Source organism: Hipposideros armiger, unplaced genomic scaffold (genome assembly GCF_001890085.2).
Source record: "Hipposideros armiger isolate ML-2016 unplaced genomic scaffold, ASM189008v1 scaffold_13, whole genome shotgun sequence".
NCBI lineage: Eukaryota > Metazoa > Chordata > Mammalia > Chiroptera > Hipposideridae > Hipposideros > Hipposideros armiger.
In genome coordinates, this window is record NW_017731363.1 from 3,077,818 (window position 1) to 3,100,609 (window position 22,792).

General features: G+C 47.6%; 1 protein-coding gene across 7 annotated transcripts in view; it reads right to left on the minus strand.

Moving 5' to 3' along the window:
- Window positions 1-524: 524 nt before the first annotated feature.
- The window catches only part of RAI2 (retinoic acid induced 2), a 145,407-nt gene continuing 123,139 nt past the window's right edge, over window positions 525-22,792 (minus strand). For 3 of the 7 annotated variants that reach the window (XM_019667543.1, XM_019667571.1, XM_019667549.1), the window contains exon 2: window positions 525-7,399. In XM_019667543.1, the coding sequence (XP_019523088.1) occupies window positions 5,777-7,399 (1,623 nt within the window). In that variant the 3' untranslated portion in view covers window positions 525-5,776. Of the gene's footprint in view, window positions 7,400-13,293; window positions 13,414-22,792 lie in introns of all 7 variants that reach the window. The other 4 variants (XM_019667555.1, XM_019667563.1, XM_019667588.1 and 1 more) reach the window with 3 other exon arrangements.

Genomic DNA, 22,792 nt, shown 5'->3' on the forward strand with positions numbered 1-22,792 from the left:
GGCAGTTAGCCGGGACACCAGACCAGAGTAGCTGCTGTTCTGTGATATTTTTATACACTGGTCTTCTTCATGTGATTTTGTTTGAATTAAGAGGCCTGTGGCCCAATATAGTTTGAACCCTGGTGGAGAAATGGTGAGGACCAGGCTGAAGGCCTGGGAAGGCAGGCTTGCTCATGGCAAACGACTTGGAGGAAGAGATTCCAAATTCCAAGAAATGACACATAGGAGACGATGTTTCAAGCCAAGTTTGGACTGTAAAGAGAAACCTGGGAAGCCAGATAGGTGGGGTCCATAGGGAAGTGAGGATGTATCAACAGGCATATAACTTAATCAAAGATGTCAAGACATGGGAAATAGGGAGGGGATGGGAAGTAACTATTCAGTTCTAGGAGGATTCTCTGGAACCCACGGGCAGTTCCCAATTTTTATCTGGGGTTCTTTTATTATTTTTAAAAAGATAACAGCTTTATTGAGATATAATTCACATACCATACAATTCACCCATGTAAAGTGTACATTTTAATGGTTTTTTTTAGTATATTCACAGAGTTGTACAACCATCACCACAATCAATTTTAGAACATTTTCATCTCGTACCTAGAGTTCTTGATTCTACAGAGTAGATGGAGAAATTGGATAAAGAGCAACCAAGATGACAAAAAGATTATAAAGGAGGAGCTCAGAGAGCATGTGAGGGGATGGGACTCTTGAGTCCAAGGGAAGGAGGTTGTGGGAAGATCTGGTGTTTAAAATAGGGACGAGATTTGGCCTATGTCTCCAGTAAGGACAAACAAAAAACTGGGCTCGATTACAGCAAGGGGATTTAGGTAAAACATGAGGGAAATAAAAAACACGCCCGACTTCCTGGCAATGTTTATAAATGCCTGGGTTATGCTGCCCTTAGACATAAAACTGATGAATAGTCATCATGGGGTGACGTTTGAACAATGGGTTCTTCCAGTTTCATGGTGATGGTACAATGATGAAGCATTCCTTCAGAAATGGCTGAGCGGCTGCCCTTCCTGTGACGTGTAGTCCTCCTAATCCCCGTTCAGGGAGAAGCTTCTAGAGAGCCCTATTACATGCTGGATGAGTGATGCCCCTTTGGATTTATGAGTGGAGGTTTCAAATAATAGTTTCCTGGTCATATCAGCCTCATGGTAGTAAACCAGGACATATGTGAGGGGCACCAGAGACCACAGCTACAGATCTCTCTTCCTGATTGTTTCTTGATTAAATTTATTTTTCCAAGAATTTTTGAGCTCCTGTTGTGGGCCAGGTGTAATAGAGACTAGAGATAAAGCAGTTATTCTTACCCAGGAGTGACTTTGCCCCCCGGGGGACAGTTGGCAATGCCTGAAGTTGTTTTTGTTCACAATTGGAGCAGGGGGTGGGGTGCTACTGCCATCTCATGGGTTGAGCCCAGAGATGCTGCTAAACATCCTACAGTGCACAGGACAGTGCCCTACAACAGACCATCTAGTCCCAAATGTCAAGAGTACCAAGGCGGAGAAAACTTGAGATAAAGAATTAGGATTCAGTACCTGCTCTCAAAGGATTTGGTCTGTTCATTGTGGTGTTTCTTAATAGGGCTGGAAATGTGTGCTAATGAAAATTTCTGCATTGAGAAAAGTTCTTCAAGTTCCTTATTTGAAGCGATTATAACTAAACCAAATTTCCCCACACCACTCAGGACTGCCAGCAAGGTGCTATTGATATGAAGGGGTTCATTAGGACAGTATCCAGACAAACTTTATCATCTTTATCAGCAGAGTGGGCCTACGTTTTTATTTGAATGTATATATAGAATATAGTTGGATGGAAAATAACCTAAAAGTTGCGTTAATATAGTAAACCTCTATAGTTCATTGCCTTGAACTTGTTCATAATTTCAGCAGGGCATAGCTAAAATCTCACTTTGCTGAGAAATCCCCTGGTTTAATAATAGTTGCAGATGGATTTGCAACATTTTGGAACAAGATCTTTCAAGCACTCATATATACTACTTACTATAAAAGCAACCGATATGTTAATTAAATAAAATACTGGTTTATTAAAATGGCACCCTAAGGACCTCAAATACACCCTATTTTGTTTCGCTGATGTGGGAGGTCAGATATTTGACCTGGTGGTAGTGAGCTGTTCTGGAAAATTGCCTTTTGTATTTAATGAGGAGTAAAGTCAGCCAGAATGATCTCCAACGCTTTTTTCCCTGCTGTTAAAGTTTTCAACTTAGCAGCTTTTGAGTGTGGCTTTCAGAGGCTTGGCATCCCCATCTTCAGCTCGAAATCTCCCCTTTACCATTGTGCCAAGTGCTCTGGGCGTTCCAGTTAACTGGAATGGTCTTGAAAATAATTGAAAAAAAATCTGTAATTCAGACTCTTCACTAATTTATACTGGTTTTTGCCCCCAAAGGATCCAAATTCCTGTGGGTTCATTGGGCTTCAAACCCAATATTTAAGAATCATCACAAAGTACATATTTTTGAGTTGTTGGTGCTTAAAAACTGAAAGCAGAAAACCCTTCTGAACCTCAATTTCGTCACTTGTAAAAGAGAATCTGAATCCTTTCCTGCCCTGTTTTAGTATTTATGCTATTTATGAAGATAATGACTACATTGACATACTCTCTCAGTAACTGGCTACCTTTCTCTCCCTTCCTTCCTTCCTCCCTTCCTCCCTTCCTTCCTCCCTTCCTTCCTTCCTTCCGTTTGGAATTTTCACCACTGAAGACATATTTTTCATGCTTAAAGTGTGAGAGTTTTGCCTTTGAATCTAAACAAATCTGACCTCATTTTAGAACTTTCTACTCAGTGTCAAGGACTTCCTTGGTTAGGACAGTGACTGCATCCTCTTTTTTCCTCCAGACCAACTAATTCTTACTTTACCAGGAGGAACAGTACCCCCAAATATGGATCTTTGTAACTTATTCCAATTTTTTCTCATTTCTGAACTGAAGCCAGCTGAAGCCATTCTGACAAGTCTGAGCAAATATCAGCATTTATTTGCTCAGACTAATCCTATTTCCTAAAAGACTCCGAAAGGCTGTTCTTTAGGTTAGTTGGCCCATTTTGTTAGCCTAGCATTTTGTGAAGAGATGGGAAATAACATCATGAGAAACCAACAGCCTGATGGAAATCCTGCATGGCTGAAAGCTGCAAGTAGGTTAGGTGGCGACAGTTGTGAGCAGCGGGGCGACAAGAGTGACCACAGCTGCCTGCATCAATCGGAAACAAAATGGGGCCTGAGTTTGCTAGTGGCCTACTCTGTGAGCCATGTGGGAATCACGTACCTCAGACCGGGCACCATGGCTCCAGCCTGACCATTCTTATTTAAGTTTCGTGTGAAAGGCTGCAAGCTTCTGCCTGGGGAGGGAGCATGGAATTGAACCATCAGGGAACCTTAGGGTGACTCTGGTCACAGCAAGCCCTTTGTCTTTCTCCTGAGTCCCGGGCCTGCATGTAGCCAAGTGGATTCCAGTTTCCAGCAAAGGCTAGGAAAGGGAGTAGACAGAGGATGTCGCTGCCCCAGTAGCACAACTCTGGCCCCACACACAACACTCTGGGTATAGCCTTCACAGATCTCAATGGGCAACGCTACAGTTGGTCCCCACCACAACAGTCTCTCCACAGAGGCCCCCAGAGATGAATGGCAAGGCGCATGGGTGGGAAGGCCTGTTGCAGGAATCCATCCTGGGGCTGGGGTGGGGAGAACCACGGCAGCTCAACACCCAGGGTTGGCTGTGGAGCCAACGTTTCCCATCCAACTGGAGCTGACATCTGAAGGGAAAAGTGCATTGCCAGATACGACCAAGAGAAATCTGTGGCTTGAGGTTTCATAATGTCATTACAAGCTACCAAAGCCTTCCTTTCCACCTGTATGTCACTACTCAGCTTTAAACCCTTGCTTCTGAAGGGCAAATTGAGAATTCTGTTCCCTGGAAGCTGGAGAAGCAGCAGCTCTTGGCAGAGCGCTGTGAGGCCAGGGGCTCTGCTGGCTGGTGTAGAGCGACTGCCTAATGCTGCAGGGGCAGAAATGACCGCAAACATAGTGAGAAGACCTCAGGTGAATGGGAAACGCTAGTCCCTAGGCACCTTTGTGCTGGCCGTGTTTGAAACTAGAATACACATGCCATGCTCAGGAAACCCACAATGGGAGTAAAAATGGAAAAAGGCTGCACTATGTAAGCTGAAAGGATGGAGTCTGGCTGGGGCCTTAGAATGGGACTAGTTAGCCTAACGAGAAACAGCTATTTGGTTATTTACCATCGTGTCACACTTTGAGAAAGAAATTTTAATGACACAGGAAAAAGAAAAGCCATTCTGGGTATATGGTACAGGACCAGCTAAAGCTGTAATCCTATACACAGAGGGCCTGGTAATAAAAGAACAGTCTCGAAACTGCTTTTCCTCCTGTTCATGTTCACAGCAACAGCTGGATACATACTAATTGCAAGAAGTGAAAGAAAGAGCTTTAAGTTTAAAAGCAGGCATGCCACAATCAGTCTCTTGCCAGCACAGTTTCCTCAGACACCAGTGTGATGTGCCACCGAGCAGGTCTGTTTGAAATACTCCTTTCTTGCGTGGGTGGCTTTAGGCTGTCCAGAGAGAGCAGCGTACTGTTCTCTCCATCCAGGTGCATCCCGACCATCAAGAAATGGCTTCACCAGGGGTTCTCAGCCTCGGCACTAGTGACATTTGGATTGGGATCACTCTCTGTGGTGGGTACTATCCTACGCATTGTGGGATGTTTAGCAACATCTGGGTCTCTACCCACCCGATGCTAATAGCGCCCTCTGCCTCAGCTGGGACAGTCAAAAGTATTTCCAGGTATTGCCAGATGTTCCCTGGGGGGCATGAACACCCCCTAGGTGAGAACCACTGGGCTAAACTCACAAGAAATGATTTTCTCTTGCCTCCCCAATATTGACCCAGGGCCGGGGAACATTTAAGAGGCCTCTCCTCATCCACTGGCAGCAAATTGGACTTGCAAGACTTCCAGTCATTCAGAACAACACTCTTATTGCCCTTGAAAAAGGTCCTTTCCAGCTACATTCTGGGAGTGGGGCGGGGAGGAAGCAGGTGACTCTCCTTTTTAGAGACCTTTGTTTTTGTCTACAGGAAGTTTAGACAGAATTCTACACACCAGAGTCTCTGTGAACGGGAACTGGAAACTCACCTCCTCACCCCCAACCTCTTTGCCACATTTTTACAAATGAAGAAACCGAGGCCTAGAAGGGGAAGTGACTGGCTCAAAGTCGTAGATATTCCTAATCGTCCTTTTGTGGGGGCTGAGGCCAATGGGATTCTTTTTTTGCCAGAACTTGTAGGGCTTTACAAGCAACAGTTTGGGCCAAACCATGCCAGTTAAGGAATGCAAATTTTAAAAATGATAGAATGCTGCAACCAATTAGTGCAAACAAACATTTATTGTGAAATAGTCATCCTACCCTTTATTAGGTATTACATCATCAAAGCACTTTGTGGCAATGAAAATAGCTTTTTTACCCCTCTGATTCACCCAATATTCCATTAAAGCTGCAAAAAATGTGCAATCTGCTTGAAAAATAGGTTGCTCTTATTTACTCATTTGTGAAAAGTCAAAAATTAAAAAAGAAAATGATACTAGCTTACAGGCCTCTGGAACCAATTTGTCTTCCTGCTTCCCAACTACTCCCCAAAATAATTAACAAAGATAATTTGTTTTAAAATGCCTTTTTATAAAACCAATGCACCTTTCCTCATATTATAATCATAAAAACTTTTAAAAGCCATTATTTACTTTCTTGGAAAAAAGGTGGCCAGCCGTTGTTTTTTGATCGGGAGCATGTGTATTTCCTGGGAGTTCACTTTCTTGAACTTTATGCTCCGGTTTTTTACAGATTTCCTAAGGGCCTCTGTGTTTCCCATGGACTCTTCTCCTTGGCCATTGATGTCGTAGCCCTGAAACACGGAGTCTTCTCTTTTGAAGGAGAAGTTTTTGGTGGACACGCCCGAGAGCCCTTTGATCTTGCCACAGAAGATGGTAGGCATGGCGTCTTCCACTGAGACAATCACCTTGGGCGCCTGGGACTCGCTCACCATCTCAATGTGATTTTCAGCCTTCACCTCACTGCTGGGCTGGCAGGGCTGTCTGGGCTGGCTGAGCAGCTGGGCAGTGTCGTTGCTGTGTATGTGGCTATTCATCATGGCCGAGGCCTCATAGGTCATGGCAGGGACAAAGGGCATTTCCATGCCTCTGGGCAGTTTCTCCTTCACCATGTGACACGGGCTGTCCACTGACCTACTGCTGTTATACAGAGTGGCAGGAGGAGGCTCAGATTTCCGGTGGGCTGCTAGCGACAGGTCTAGGGCTGCGTCCTCCTGGCAGACGGGGGGAGTGACCTTGCCAGCCTTGAGCCAGGGCACTGACTTCATGGAGAGATCCAGGGCCTCGTTCTCACTCCCCATCTTGATGACCGTGTGGCGGCCGAGCTGAAAATACTCCTTGGGCTGGAGGATGTTGAAGGGCTTCAGTTCCTCCTTCTCCACAGAGGTCTGGGTGCCTTTAAAGGGGTGCAGGCCGAAGGAAGATGGCGGCTTGGAGAAACTGGGGCTGAACTTGGACTCAGAACTCTGAGGCACTGGGATGGGGATGGGAATGGGGATGGGCACAGGCAAGGGGACGATCACAGGGTAGGGCACCAAGAGGGTGGCTGGTGGGACCAGGGGAGACAAGGGGGGGTTAAAGGGCTGGGGGGGCACCGGGGCATATCCAGGAGGAGGCTGACAGGGTGGGGGGCCCAGAGAACCCTGTGAGGGAAACAAATTCTGGAGCACAGCTTCAAATGGCAACGTGGGCTCCTGAGGCTGGCTGGGGATGCGTAAGTCCAGGAGCTGGGGCTGGGCTTCGGGGTCCTCAGCAGCCTGGAAGAGGTTGTTGTGGATGGCACTCGAAGAGCATGGGGCCTCCTGTGGCAGGACCAGAGGAGAGTTGAGGTGCTGAAACACATGCTGCTCCAGCACCACGGGCAGCTGCATGGGGCCCTGTGTGGTCATAACATAGGTGGCATTGCCGTTAGGGTTGAGCTCGGGCGTGGAGCTCCCCTCCACCTGCATGTGAATGGGCATCACCACTGGGGTCTCCCCGAGGCACAGGGGCTGCAGCACGGTGGCCGCCACCTTTAGAGCCATGCCACTCTGGGACTCGGCTGGGGGGTTCAGAATGGATGGCGCCGGCACCGTCACCAGGGCCTTCTTTACCAGGTCTGTGGAGTTGATGTTCCAGGCCTCGGTGGTGATGAGCTGGGCCATGCCGTTCTCCAGTCTGTTATTGGCCAAGGCAGGAGAGGAGTCGGTCATGTCCATGGAGAGGTTCTGTGACTGCAGATTGTCCATCACTCGCCTCTGATGCCACTCCACCTGCAACACAGAACACACAATAGAAATCTTCCTTTGGAGACTATTGATAATCGCCTGAAGAGCTCTCTCCACCTCTTTTAAAAGTTTCCATATCTTAGTTAACCGAGGAGCACACCCATCTCTCTATGTATACATGCATGTTAGAGATACTTCCCAATATATACGAACACACCCATGTGATCAGCTGTGCGTAGAGAGCCCCAATCTAACAGATGATTTTGCTATAAACACAGATGATGTAATGACTAAATAGCCAAGTGAGGTTAAACAGTATCTGCAAGCCTAATACTCAGCTTATATGTTTAGCCTTCAACAGACACAAAGTCTCATTCCACATTGCTACATCACACAGTTGAGATATGCAGAGATTTGTCTTGTTAAAATTCAAATAGGCAGCAGAGGCTTGTTCCTTTAATGAAAAAAACCCTGTCACAGTGGAATATTCTATGAAAATGGAAAGGGGCTATCCCAATTACGGAAAGCACTTTAAAAACTCTGTAGCAATACTTCTTCCCCAAAAAGGCTTGATAAGAGGAACAGCAGTGCATTTCAAGGGGGTCATTACAGTCATCTCGTGGTCTCCCTCCTACCAGTGACATCCCCTTTCCTCCCAATAAAGGAAAATCCACTCTGCAGAGCAAAGTGAAGATGCAATAACTTGCATAAATACTTGTAGGGTTCACTGTCACTTTCCCCAATCAGCTCATCTGACTGGCCCACGGCCTCTCCTAACTTCTAGCTGTCAAGAGGAAGGGCTGTTCATGATTCTAGGGCTAGGGAAATGGAACTCATCCTCAAAGGTGAGATATGCTCTCTTGATGTCCTTGGCACCTATGGCCACCTCCGGAGAGGCCGATGGAACTGAGCACCGGTGCTTCCTGGAGGAAGCACGAATGCAGCCGCGATATGGCTCTCCATGGAAATGCGTCCATATTTAGCCTGGTTACCATGGAGAAGGCAGGCACCATGTCTAACTCCAGGATCTGTGCAGCCCTGGAGTCTGGTTGGGCTCAATAACTCAATAATCCTTGGTCTCACTGGGAAGGCTTTGGGCAACTCCAATTCTTGACCTCACCTGTCAGAGCTGTCTACACTTTAGTCCTGAGCTCATCTCATCCTCCTCTTCTCACCCACAAATGACCAACACAACCTCCAAAACAAGTAAGAGAAGGCACCCAGCACACCGTGGGATTTGAAATAAACAAGGCCTCGCTACAGGAAGGTGGCTTAACAAATGAACAACTGTGATATTTCCAGACAATCCCAACGTGTCCAATGCATGAAGCAGGGGGAGGGGAGGGCAAGGGGAACGAAGCTGTGCAAAGCATTACTCTGTGGAGAAAGTGGTGGGGGACACACTTGGCAGAGCGTACCACAGTGCCTCTGAGGGAGGGGCTCCAGAGCCTGGGTCTCTAGGGGCAGGCTACCCTCTGGAAACCATGAAGTGACTATGCTAGTCAATAATGCCCTTGGAGCAGAGTAGAGAGGTAAGCTGTCCCCAGGAGGCTGAGGGGGTTTGCTCCAGTTGCAGGGCCTGGTTTTTCCTGAGAGGCATGCTCCCTGATTCAGCCCAGAAAACACCAGCTCACCAATACACCATTCACTCATCCAACCAATTAATTTGTTGAATGCCTACTGCATGCCAGCACTCTGCTGGCAGCTGGAGATGTCATGAGTCAGACAGACAAGGTTCTTGCTTTCATGGAGAATACAGTCTAGTGGGGCACATGTCTGATTGGACAGGGATTTGCTAACATGAGAAGGCATAAAAGTTATGCCAGGAGAGGCAGCAACATCAGCAGGATAAAGCTTTGTTGGCCACTTACTGGCAGCCCCGTGAAGGCCCTGAGAACCTAAGGCCTCCTCCAGAAAGGTCTGCCCTATCCTTCTGAGTGGTCAAAACTCTCAGGGGGCGGGGAGAAAAGGATGAAAGGAAGCTGGGTTGGGGGCTGGTGAGGACAAGGACAGCAACGGTCAGAGGAGGCACCCATGGTCACCCATCTGAGGTAGCTTCTGATGGCCTGCAAGTCAAGTCACTGGGAGAAGGCATGTTCTGTGCTTCCTGTGGGTTTAGCATTAGCTGGCAGCGAGGCTGCTGTCTCATGATGGGCTGCACCTGTCTGCCCTCCCAGATGTGGCGGCCTCCCTCCCCCTCTGCCTCCCTCAACACCACCCGCCTCCAAGGGAGAGACAGCAAACTCCTCAATGCCTCCTCGCCCTGCTCCTGACACACCTTCTGCTCAGGTGCCAGCTCTCATCTCTTCCTGCAAAACCTCACTCCTCTCCCTGCCTGGCCCTGGTTTTAGGCCTGCTACTCCGCCGGAAACTTCTTGCTTAGTGAGAGGAGGGGACCTCTCCAGGGTGGGGCTCCTCCCACAGATAGCCAGAGCTAAAACTCACTGTCCATTTGCTATGTGCCAGGCCCTCTGCTGAGAACTTTCCATGCATTACCTCATTTAATCCTCAGAACAACCCTACCGGAGGGGTCCAATAATTATACTCATTTGATTGATGAGAAAACTGATTCCACAGGAATCATTAAAGTTGGGATTAAAGTTCATGGTCAATCCCAGGCTCCTTCTCCCTGTGGGAGCTGTGAGGGCCACGCCCCTCCATGCATTTTGTTTCTTGGCAATGTTACCGGCCAACCGAGCAGCACCTCCACCACTGAGAAACTTTTAAAAGTTCTTTCCTATAGAAATGTTAAGTCTCCTCCCTAGTTTCTTAGCCCCTGGCTTTGATTACTTTTCTAACCAGTTTGTGAATCCTAAAGATTGCTCCTAGCCTGAATCATAGAAGTCTCTTACCCCTGCTTCTTGATTGCTTTGTAAATCAGTTTCTGAATCTTAAACAATAGAAGTCTCCTGCTCCTGCTTCAGATAACTACTTGAAAGCCTGTGACTTCCTAATATCCCCCAGGCCAGTAAGCTAAATGCCAAACCCCAAACCCATTCTGGGATCAGACAACTGACGCCACCTGAGTGACAGGCTGAATGGCCACAGGCTTCATGAGAGCTAACAGATTTATTAATTAAAATCTATTTTCCCTCATTAAGGGACCTTGGGGATACAGAGGATACCCCAACAAGATTGCCAGTCACAACCAAAGAAGCCAACACGGTCTTCCAGGCGGAGCTCGAGACCCCTTCCTCTCATCTGAGATCAGCTAGGGTGAGAGTTCCGTGAATCCCCCAATAGGCAGGGACAGCTCTACGCCCCTGCCCAGCAGGAAGCAGATACAGAAGAAGAGACCTCCTGTCCCTCAGCTTCCCATAGAGATTTTATGGGGATCACGTCTCTCAAGGGGAAAACAAAGCAGGCACTTAGGGGCAGGCATTGGGTCTATGCATTCCTGCACGTCCCACAGAGTGCAACCGCCAAGGGGACATCCCCTCTCCACCCAAAACTCCCCTTTGTATTGTAATTACCTACCTCTTCTGGAAAACAAATGGGTGCAAAATACCCAACTAGATCAGACCAGTCACTCGCACCTGTGCAGTACCTCTTGTCAATCACAGGTGCCAATCAAGTGGTCCCACGCCCTTAGGGGAACAGCCCATTCTAGAGAAAGGGGATAAAAAAACTCCAAGTCCTGGGAAGTCCGCATTTTTTTGGACACCTTCCCCCTTTTTGAGCCTTTCGAGCCTTGCCTTTGCACATGGCCTGCTCCAAACTCTTTGGAATGTAATTTATCTTCTAATAATGGGCCCTTGAGCTGTTCTTAACTGCTCGGGCCTACTTCTACTTCTTTGAAATGTACTATCTCTTCAAATAAACTACTTTTTCAGTACTTTACTCCGGCATCTCGCTCAAGTCTTTGCTCGAGATGCCAAGGACCTGGACATTGCGCCGAGAAGGGCCCACTCTCCAACAACAGCAAGAGTGGCCCCTACAGCCTCCCCTTCAACACCAAGTGCAGGTGCCTGCAGAGGTGTCCGCGAGAGAGCAATTGAGCATAACATTTCTTCACAGTGGTGGCCAGGTCCTTTCCAGAAAATTATTGAATTGTTTGCTCATTCTCTTTTCTCCACAGGGACCTCTTCTGTCCTTCTTACCAGGGAAAAAGTTGAAGGAACACCTGAGTTCCTATCCTTGGGGAGTATAGCCCAAAGTGGCTATGGTTGTTACTGGACAGCTAGGAGGCCTCTATCCTCTCAGCCTACGTCCAGTTACCCACCTACCTCATCCTGCCTTCCTGAGACAGACGTCATGTGGGTGGGAGGGCACATCAGCACCCAGGAGTTCCAGAGAGGCCATCAGATCCCCTGCTCAATTCTCTGGGAATGGGCCAGGGCCAGATGGGATGCAGGGCAGGCTGTGATGCAGTGGAGGTTAGCAGTGTGCAGCATCTCAGTGGCAAAGGGCCAAAATTTCACTTCTGCCTCCTCCCACATGACAGCTTTGGACCTGCCTGATGACTCAGCCAAGGCAGACCTCATGAGCACTCCAGCCTCTTCCCTAGAGAATCACCAGGCCACTGAGACTGCCTTTCCTCCAGCGCGGACTGAGCCCCAACTTCCCACCAGGCACCAGGCAGAGCTGGGGCTAAGCCAGCAAAGGGAACAGGAGCCTACCTTTGTCATGCACCTTTCCTGCATCCCAGAATGGCTCTTCCCCTCTTTCTCCCTGCTCCTCCCCCTGCTGTTCACCCTGCCAGCAGGCAGCCCACTCAGGGTCAGCAGCTGGAGGCCCGAGTGTGTGCCTCGTGTGGGCAGAGTGGGCGTCGCTGCTGCAGGAGCCAATGCTTGAAGCCCCAGCGACGCACTGAGAATAACAACCAGCTCATGAGATGAGGGCTCAAAGGGCAAGTCTTTGTCCCCCAGGATGAGCCATGAAGTCAGATAATGCCTGGAGAGAAAGAGGAGGCCTGTCCTCCATGCTGATTAGTGTGGGGTGAGGTGGGGTGAGGCGTGCTCTGGGAATGCTTCAAACCAAGGAGTGTCACAGGAGCCACCAACTAACGCTCAAGCAGAGGGGGGCAGTGATTTCTTCAGAGGTGACAGGGAACATGTTGTTTGAGTTTTTTGAAACATTGTTTGCAAATGGATTTAAATGAAGTCAGTTGCCCGCCCATCCATTCCCCCGACCACTTATCACTGGAGGGTGTGGGACCGATGGGTAAACAAGACAGTCTGGCCGGTGGGAAGCGGGCAATCTGGATCCGCAGGTCACAGGAGACCTTCCCTCTTGGCCCTTGGGCAGCTGCTGGAGTTGGAGGGCTGGGGGCTGGGGTCTAGCCCAGTGTAGGCCACTTGCCTTCCAGATAGAGATTCTGAGAAAAAGCCTCAGTGCCGAGGGCAGACGGAGAAGTGCGGAGGGACTGTCTGGGGGGCGTGGCTGGGCTCAGAGACCTGTGGGGTCACAGACTTGGTATCTGAACCCCTCATATTAACATCATGATCATGAAGCTCTAAAGTGTCCTGGGGCAGGTTCTCCCAGGATCTGCCCCTCAGTCTGGAGACCTCTTGGGCCTCTGTCCTCACCCAGTCAATTCCTGCTCACCTGTTTAGACTTTGGGGCCTCCTCCTCTGAGATCCCCCCCCCGACCCCAATTTACCCTTGTCTAATCCTCACCCTCCCCTCATACTGGGATTGCCTATTTATTTGTTTCTTCAGGAGGGAGGAACTGTCTCCCTAGCTCATCTTCACATCCATACCTGTGGATAGCCTGTGCTCAGTAAATACTTTGGGAATGAATGAAGGAACGCATGAACAAGTATCTAGACCTTTCTGAATCTGGTGTTCTCATGCCCAGCCTCTTGTTGCAGGCCCACCATTTATGGAATCATGGTCGGTCAAGGCTGAAGGGGCGTTCAAGCTTCCATCTCTGTCCTTTTCCTGACCCTTTTTACAGATGGGGAAACGGAGGCCTAGAAAGGCTGACTAACACTCACCCAAGGTCAGTTATTACAGAGGTCATCACACTCTCACTGTGGAAAGAGCAGAGGGTCAGGCCCCATAGGCACCATGGAGGGTAACAAGGCAGCCACCCAGCTTCACCAGCCAGTGGGAGCCTGCAACGAGACAGTAGATGCAAAAGCACTTTGTGGACAGTGAAAAGTCTGACAGGGGTGATGTGAATGAATTTATCCTGGTTTCCCGTGTTTCTCTGACCCACCCAGAAAAAGAAAACCAAAGCAAAGTGGCATGTGTGCTGTTTTCCTTTTAAGGAGTTACATTCTTTTTTTTTTTTTTAAGATTGTACTGGGTAATTGGAGGGGAACAGTGTTAAGGAATCGGGGAAGGGGAACAGACAAGTTGCTGTCCTTTTGTTCTTCAGTCTAGTTGTGGAGGACATTGCTTCACTGGCCCAAGTTGGCACCATCATTGCGCTCTTCCTGGGTGAGGCAGATCAGTCACCGGCCCTTGGATGGCCGCTCATGGTGGCTCTTGGCAGCTCACGCCGGCTGCCAGCCACTCATGGTAGTTTGTGGCAGCCCACTGCAGCCTATGCCATCACTGGTGACTCACGCAGCCCAGCTCCAGGTCGAGCTGTTGTTCACCATCTTAGCTGTGGAGGGCGCAGCATCACTGGCCCTCATATTGGATCTGAACCGAGACCCTGCTGCTCAGAGCTGGCGTCCCAAGACAACTCTTAACCAACGAGCCACTTGGCCAGCCCAGGAGTTACATTCTTGAAGAAGCAGACCTGAGGCCTAACTCCAGTCAGTGACCCTCTGCACTTCTGTGCCCCACTGGGCACCACTGTGAGCCGTGCCTGCCTCTCAGGCCTCCTGCTTCCAGAGCATTACACAAAGTACTCATTTCGCCCTAGGGGCCTCTGTACAGATTGACAGTTTTACAATGAGGATTAATTTATGTGTTAATTTAAAAAGTAAAATATATGACCAATCAGATAGTTTAGACTACTCTCCAGGTCCTAGAGTCCATCTACTTGCTCATTGTGGGTATTTAATGCGGTCTAAGTCACACACACACATACACACACACACACACAGGTTACACACACACACTTACTTACAAATAACCTAACACCTTCACCCCTAATGCCCTCAGCCACATCCTAAATAATCCCATGGGGCCCCCCTCAAGAGCCTGCAGCAACTGAAACTGAAGGGAGCTCAGAATGTGACTGTGAACCCCACACTGACCCAGGGCAGGGTCTCTGAGACCACCTCAGGCAAAACCTGGCTTCTGAGCTGAGAAGTTGGACAAAAACCCTGAGGTATGCTGGGAGCCTCTCTCAGAGGGCCAGATCACCTTCTGGAGAGAGGCTTGATTTTATTTTGTGAATTGAAAGCATTTTCACCACAGAAACACTATCAAGAAAACCACAAGGCCCCTGGTCCACAGTGCCAAGCACTCCTGGGCAAATGTTTTAAGGCTGGGTACTTGGGTGTGGTGGGCCGGGGTTACTTCGGAGCATCTCAAGCCAGGGGCCATTGCTTCTGGCCCTGTGCCTGGGGATGCCCCCTTCAGCCCCAACAGCCTACAGATGTGTCCTGCTTTCCTCCTCCACTGAAATAAGACTCATCCAGATCTTTCTATCAAGATAAATTTCTTCCTCTAAAACATTCATTTTAAAAAATTATATTCTGGTAATTCTCTAAAGATATGTGTTTCCCAAGACAACAGCTTTGCTTTTTGTGGAGCCTGTAAGCAGTTATCAATTACTTCAGGTCAAAATTGGATTGTCTGTGTCCTCGTGGCTCAAAGTGGGGTCCTTGGAGCAGCAGCAGCAACATCTCCTGGGTGCTTGCTAAAAACAAGGATTCTCAGATCCCACCTAGACCTCCTGAATCAGAGTCTGCATGTCAACAAGCTCCGGGCGATTTGTGTGCACATGAAAGGCTGGCAAGTGCTGGTTTAGCACAAGTGCTGGCTTAGCCTGGTTCTCGAACTTGGTTGCACCTTAGAATCCCTTGAGAACTTTCAAAAGTATTGATGCCTGGGTCGCACCGCCAAGACTGTGATTTAATTGGTCTGGGGTGCAGCCAGGTCATTGGGGTTTTGAAAACTTCCCTGGGTGATTGTAATGTGTAGTCAAGTTCGGAACCCTTCATTCAATGGCCAGAGAGCAAGGCAGCTGGTCAGCCAACTTTCTTATTTGTGGCTGACCTTGCTTCTCGCTTCACAGAAAAGAAGAAAGCCATCAGCCCCGAACTCCCTCAACTTCCACCCAATCTCCCAGTGTCTCCCCATGTCCCCACCCCCCAGGAGAAGATGAGATGTCTCTCCCTTTTGCAAGGCTAACTTCCCAGAGACCTATGCAAAGAATCGTGCTCTCTTCCAATGACACCCTATTCTGAGTCTATTTTCTACTTTCGATCCGTATTTCAGTTACACCCTCAATGACTGACTTAATTCTGTATAAATATCACCAGCCACTTACTAGGAGTTAAAATGAGCAAAGCATAATTTCCATCCTTTAATATAACATGGAAATGGTTTCACCATTCAGGAACTGATATGCACTAAATATCTAAGAGGTAATTCCAACTGGGCAAAAAAATGGTTTGGCTTTCCCCATTGGGTATAATAATTATCAATTACTTGTCCCACTGGTTAAATTTTCTGAGCTTTAAACATCAGCACAGGTCCTTTCTACTGAAGCTGTGAACATAATTACCACATAAATGTCTTTCCAAATTGTTTAAAATATGAAGAATACACAAAATAGTCACCCACCTTATGGCTGGTTGCCTTTTACATCCAGAGGTCTACACGGCCATAGCCCTCCGAGGTAATATGACCACCCAGGTTAGCTTTGGAAGTAAGTTCCCTCACACCTTGCTTAATTTATTAAAACAGTGGTGGCCCCATGGTTTACGACTGAGCACCACCTTCGTGAAGATGGACAGTGGCTGTGGGGATGTCTGCCAGAGAAGACAGAGTCCAAATTCTTAGCTGTGATGTGATACTGGTGAAAAACAGAAGAGACAGGCGAGTCCGGCAGAGGAAGCGGTGGGCCTGAGCATCATAACCTGGCCATCGACTTCCCTGTATGAAGTCGATGCCATAGTCTTCCCTGCAAACAGGGTGAGGTCATCCCGGGGGTGCAATAAAACTTATGCTCGTTTTATCACCTTATCCTTTTTATTCCTATTTTTTCTATTTTATAGCATATATAATAAATACAGGAAGACATAATTGAATAATATGTGTGTTGAGGGGGTGTTCAAAATTTTTTTCTGATAGGAGTGCAAGAATGAAAAAGTTGAGACTCGGCTAGAGAGGTGACACTCTCATGGCCCAGTGAGAGTTCCAGGGTCCCCCTGCTTGAAAAAGTCTTGGGGTCACTGGCCTAGTTTACCCCTCCCATTTTGCAGACCAGGAGACTGAGGTTCAGAGGTTGAGTGAGGCTCAGAGGTCGTAGACTGCTCCGACTCCCAGACCTGTGCTCCTTCAAAAGCCCAGTCCCTCCCCCATAGCCTTGGATTCAAATTTCACTTGAGCCTAAGGGGTCCCTTGTCTCATCTCTACCGTAACCAGCATTGAACACCAAAGTGTGCAGGATGGTCTGATTCAACCATCAAAATGTCAAATAGAGTTTACTGGGTGAGGAGCTTGATAAAAAAATGAACTAAACCTGAGTTTGTGATACCTAATAGACAAATGACTGAAATAGAGGAGATGAGATTCAAGACACACAGTTGAGCTTTTCATGATAGTGGGAAAGTCACTTTATATCCCAGGGACTCAGTTTCTTTTTCTGTAACATGGGGTACTGTCTCACTCTCATGGTGGGGTGGAAAGTCAACTCAGACCTCCCAGGAGTGAGTAGTATCTGCTGAGAAGGAGTCAAACCTGGCCTTCTAGGAATTGCTGTGGGCCATGAAGGATGGGGAAGTATGGGCATTCAGGGAGAAATGGAGAAGAAAATTGCATAAAAGGGTGGAGGGAAGGACAGAACTGTGAGGGGATCTTGCTGGGCCACTCACATGATCGCTGAGAAAACTCCACTCCCATCCTCCCAACTCCAGGCCACAGGGGGATCAGGTGAGCCACCTGGAGAGAGGGACCAGGAACAGTGAACATGGAGCGGCTGGAGAAATGAGGCGGGTTCTTCTGGCAGTTTGGGTTCATCTTTAAACCAAGCCAGGGGGACTAAAGGCTGAAAGGAAAGGAGAAGATAAGAAGACCTCTCCCTCCAGTTTCAGTTAGAGCATGGTTAGTCTCTCTTGGGACTCAACTTCCCATAGCAGGGCAGTGTCTGAGGGTTAAAGACATCAGAGCACTGGCAAAGAACCCACTATATGCCAAATGTACCTACTATGTGGTCCCTGCAGCGTCTCAGGTTAGGGCTGGGCCTCGCCAAGTAAACAGATTTGTGGAAATCTGGTTGAAATGAGAGACAATAAAGCTGGAAAAATGTGAAGAGCACAGGGAAAACTTCACAACTAAAGCCAACAGCTCACAGGCCTGGTTTTCTGTCGGTGGCTTTCGCTGGGTTCTACCAGAGCACAAGAGGGATTTGGGAGACTGCCTGGGGAAGGCACCACTTCTGGTGCCTCCTTTCTTGCCCAGGTGGAGAGTGTCAGCTGTTTCCGATTGCATTTCATACTCTGGGTTACCTCCAGCTTGCCCACAAAGGACCTATGGCAGCCCTGGGGCCTTGCAGGCCTGCGTGCAGGGCTGGAATAGGAAACTAGGTTCACATCCATTCATTTATTATTTCAAAAACTATCTGAGCACCTACTGTGTGCCAGGCATGAATTTCCTATTCTTCCACCCTGGTACTATTTTCTCTAAGGGCTCACTGCCTTCTCTCTTGGCTCCATTCCCAAATTATTAAGCAATTGATATTCTCCCTGGGTTATCTGCTTCTAACAGGGCTCCTTCGAGACCCATATTTCTTGCAGAGGTAAAGGAGTAAGACTCTAAAGAATGCCAGTCTATAGAAAGCAATGGGAAGAGACAATAGTTATTGCAAGGATCTCTCTAAAATAAGGAAGAAATGCTATTTTTTTTCCAGAGACGGCTGCCTCTGAAACTAAGAGGAAAGAAATGCCCTCCTCAGGTCTTGGTGAACCTTGGTGGAAGGTGAGAAGCACACCTCAGAGACACAGGAGAAAATCAGAAAGAAATGCTGCTGGTTGCAGGGGACAATCACCTGGACAGTGGGCAGAGTCAGTGAGTGACTGTCCCCAAATCCAGCCAAGGCCCCAGGGCGTTCAGCTGGACACACAGAACCCCAGATGGTGCTGCTGCTGGAGCAGCCATCTTGTCCAGGAGCATTTAAGGTCTCAGGCCAGGTCACGTTTAAGGTCTCAGGGTCTATCTTAAAAAGTTATGGTTTCTGGAGATTTTTCTGGCAAAAATGAAACCTCTTAAATATAGAACAAAGGGGGAGAACCTGCCTCTGGAAGAGAAAATACTTCTAATTAGATTGAGATACAAAGGTTAAATTTTTGTTCTGGGAAAAGGGCTGTTTATAATCCCGTGTCATTAGCAGGACATTTTCCAGAGACTAGTGTGCCAGAAATAGACCCTCTAAGGGGTCACTGGAAGGAAGGGGTGTAGATCTGTAAAGTACAAAGGACAGGAGTTCAGATTTTCCTTCTCCTAATGCATCTGAGCCTTTCACCAACCAGTGGTATGGAAACAGTGCCAGCCTCACCCTGGGCACTGAGCACCCCCCGCCCCCAGAGAGTGGTCAGAAGTACAAGCTTTGAACTCACAGGCCTAGGTTCAAATTTCAGCTCTGCCTACCTCTGCTAGCTATGTGACTTTGAGCAAGTTAGTCCTAAGCCTCAGTTTCTCTCTGTGCCACAAATAGGGATTTTAAAAAAGTCCTAGGGGAGTTGTAACAATTGTAGGAAATAATCTATGTAAAATACTTGGCACAGTGCCTGGCATGTGGAAAGTGCTCAATAAAACATGGCCATCATCATCATCATCATCATCACCACCACCGTCATTGTTATCACTGTCATCTCATCACCGGAGTCACTGTCCATCATTATCAGATCCACGGCCTGTATTTCTTCTAAGCATCTTAAGTAGAACTACAAATGTGCCCAATAGGTTTGTATTCAGTTCCTAAGTTAAAACACTGTTTGTTTAAAGGAACATTTTAAAATCTGCTGCTAGAAACTGGGAAGGCATTTACTATAGAATTAATGTTACACCTGACAGTTAGGTTTCCACAAAACTCACTTAACCCCCAACATAACTGAAATGTTGAACATTTGCAATGGAAATAGAATGCCACGTTGCTGCACTAATGGAAATGAAAGACAATGGGGAAACAATTAAATAAATACAAAAACCTATTTCCCCCGGGATGAGAGGCTGGGAGAGAAAAAAGAGGTGGTCAGAGCCTTTTACATTTTCAATATGGACTCATGAGCATGTAGGGGTCCAGAATGAGTCTCCCCAGAATGTGCCCCTCACCCTAACATGCAGATATTTCACACTGAAAATAATGAAAGCCCAACAAGCTCAAGGAGTTTCGTTTCTTGTTGTTTTTAAGATTTTATTGGGGCACTGGGGGAGGGGAACAGCGTTGGGGAATCGGGGACAGGGAACAGACAAGTTGCTGTCCTTTTGTTCTTCAGTCTAGTTGTGGAGGACGTTGCTTCACTGACCCATGTTGGTATTATCATTGTGCTCTTCCTGGGTGAGGCAGTTGCTCGCTGGCCATTGGACGGCCACTTACCGTGGCTCTTGGCAGCTCATGAAAGTTCGTGCCCACTGCCAGCCAGCCCCACTGCAGCCTATGTCGTTGCCGGCGACTCACAGAAGCCCAGCTCCAGGTCGAGCTGTTTTCACCATCTTAGCTATAGAGGGCGCAGTGTCACTGGCCCTCATGTGGGATCCAAACTGGGGCCCTGCTGCTCAGAGCTGGCGTCCCAAGCCAACTCCTAACCAATGCGCTACTCAGCCAGCCCTCAAGAAGTTTTTTGTGTTTTGTTTTTGTTTTTATTACCTCCCCTTTACTTGCCTAGAGAAATTCAGGTACAAAAACCTGCTTCAGAAGGGAACCTTAGCATATTCACCTCAGCACAGAAGAACTAAGTGTGGCACACAGGGAGGAACCAAGTGAGTCTGTCTGTTAGACTCCCCTCTGTGTCCCATTGTTTCTGGGTGGCCCCCTGCAAGAATTTGTTTACCAAATATTTGCTCCTTCTCATCCACCTGTGAATTGCTTACTTTCCCTTTGAAGTCCCAGACCCCCTGCCTTCCTGTCCTTAGTCCAGAATGGCTTAGAAGCCTCAACTGCCTATTGCATCCTGGGGTCCCATATTCTTAGGGAACCCACATATGTAATAAATTTGGTGATTTTATCCGTTAATCTGTCTCATGTTAATTTGATTATACCAGCCAGGAGAACTTTTAAGGGTGGGAGGAAAAGTATTTTCCACCCCCACAAGCACTTGCTAGGTTCTGAAGTTACTGCTGATTGGTTATGACGTATATTTTCACTTCAGATCCTACTGTTTTCCTTCTGGTTGCTGACACAAGTGCCTAAGTTGCTCTTTTCTTCTTATCAGCAGGATTAGGGTCATTTTCTCACTTAAAAGAGGAACAAACACAAGGGAGGGATGGACGAGGAGAGAAAGAGGGTAAGAACAAGAGGGAGAGAGAAAGCAAAGAGGTTTTCTATAGTAACTGGGCAAGGAGTTGAAGGAAAGGGGGAGAAGATTAAAAAGTACATGTAGATCCAAATGAGAAAGAGGCTGCTCAGACGGAAGAGATAAGTCAGAGAAACTGAGGAAAGCTGTGAGGAAAGCATTGAATCAGTGTTATTCAGCGGGCAACCAGGGGGCGCTGCTGAGCTACAACAGCTGGGTTACTGCACAGTGTAGTGGACAGAGAGGTGGGACTAGAGCTTCTCAGTAGAATGAGACCGTGGGGGAATCAGAAAACTGTCCACCAGCACTAGAAGTACATAAGGAAGGTGATCCAAATTTGGAGAAAGCTTCTCCCATGCTTTTTTTCTTTTCAATTTTAATAAGATTTTATTTTAAAATAGTTCTAGATTCACAGAAAGTTGAGTTCCTACATATCTCACACAGTTCCCCCTATTATTTATTTAGTTTTGTCTTTTTTTAATTAAAATTTATTGGCGTGACAATAGTTAATAAAATGACATAGGTCCATGCTTTTAAAACCACCAAGCACATTCACCTGTGGCGTGGCTGTGCTGTCAGTGCTAGGGAAAAGAAACAACATAGATTTATCTTCTTTTGGTTCCTGCTCTTTGTTTTTGTCTACCTCTCACCCCTTCTTGGGTAGTCAGAATTGGGTTTCTCCCATCAAAATTGAGTTTTCCATAAAGAAGCTGATAAACTCATTCTCACTGTGGTGTATGACTAATAGGTTCAAGATTGTTTCCTTTATTGGTATAATAAACATAGTTCAATCAGTGATAAAACTATGGACAAAGAAATGAAACTCTAATTGAGGGATCTGAGATACCAATCACGAGGCGGGACCTTCCTAATATGTCTTGAAATCTCTCCACACAGACAAGAGCCTACAACGATGACTATTTTGCTGGCTTCATTAAAAAGCACTTGATGTTCACAAAGGGGGTGTGATATAGTCTCAACCTTTAAGCACTCAGAGCTAAGAGAGGAAATGAATGTGAATCAATTCTTCATTCCTTTATAGACTCAATCCACAAATACTTACTGTTCACATGCCACCCCATGAGTATGTGCCTCCTGTGTCTGGAGATTTTTAGCAGTATCTGGAATTGTCCTTACTTCATGGTACTTCATGGTCCTTACTTACCCTGTTACTGAACTGGCTACTTCCTGCAACTCTGGTTTCTGTCTAACTAGGTTTCTATGCAGAAGTTAGGGGCTCCCAAGTGACTGTCCGCCCCCCTTCCATGCACAACATGCTGTTGCAGTGCCACAGTCAGAACGGAAACTTAATGATCATTACCAATAGTGGGAGACATGGTGAGGCGGGTGAAAAGGGGAAGCTGTTGGTTTTTGGTGGACCCAACTGGTTAGTTATTTTAGTTTGGGTTCCCACACAAACAGACTGACCTGATTGAAAGTAGTTTATTTGGGAGAAGATCCCAGAAAACAGCAGTAGAGGAGTGAGGCAATGAGACCGGGAAAGGAAGGAAGCCAATTTATCAAGTAAGTTACCACTGCTGGCAACTGGGGCTCAATTCCACTTGAGGATGCTGGGACAGAGTAGAGAACACATGCGTGTTTATTCACCAACCCTCATCCATCACTGGTCAAGGGCTGTTCCTAGATTAGGTGTTCATTCCTTGGCACTTCCAGCTAGCCCAGCACACAGGTCTAGTGTGCTTCTGCGATCAAAAAAGTCCTCAGGGGGGCTGGCCGAGTGGTGCGTTGGTTAAGAGCTGGCTTGGGACGCCAGAAGGCCCTGGTTCGGATCCCACATATGAGGGCCAGTGACACTGCCCTCCACAGCTAAGATGCTGAACAACAGCTCAACCTG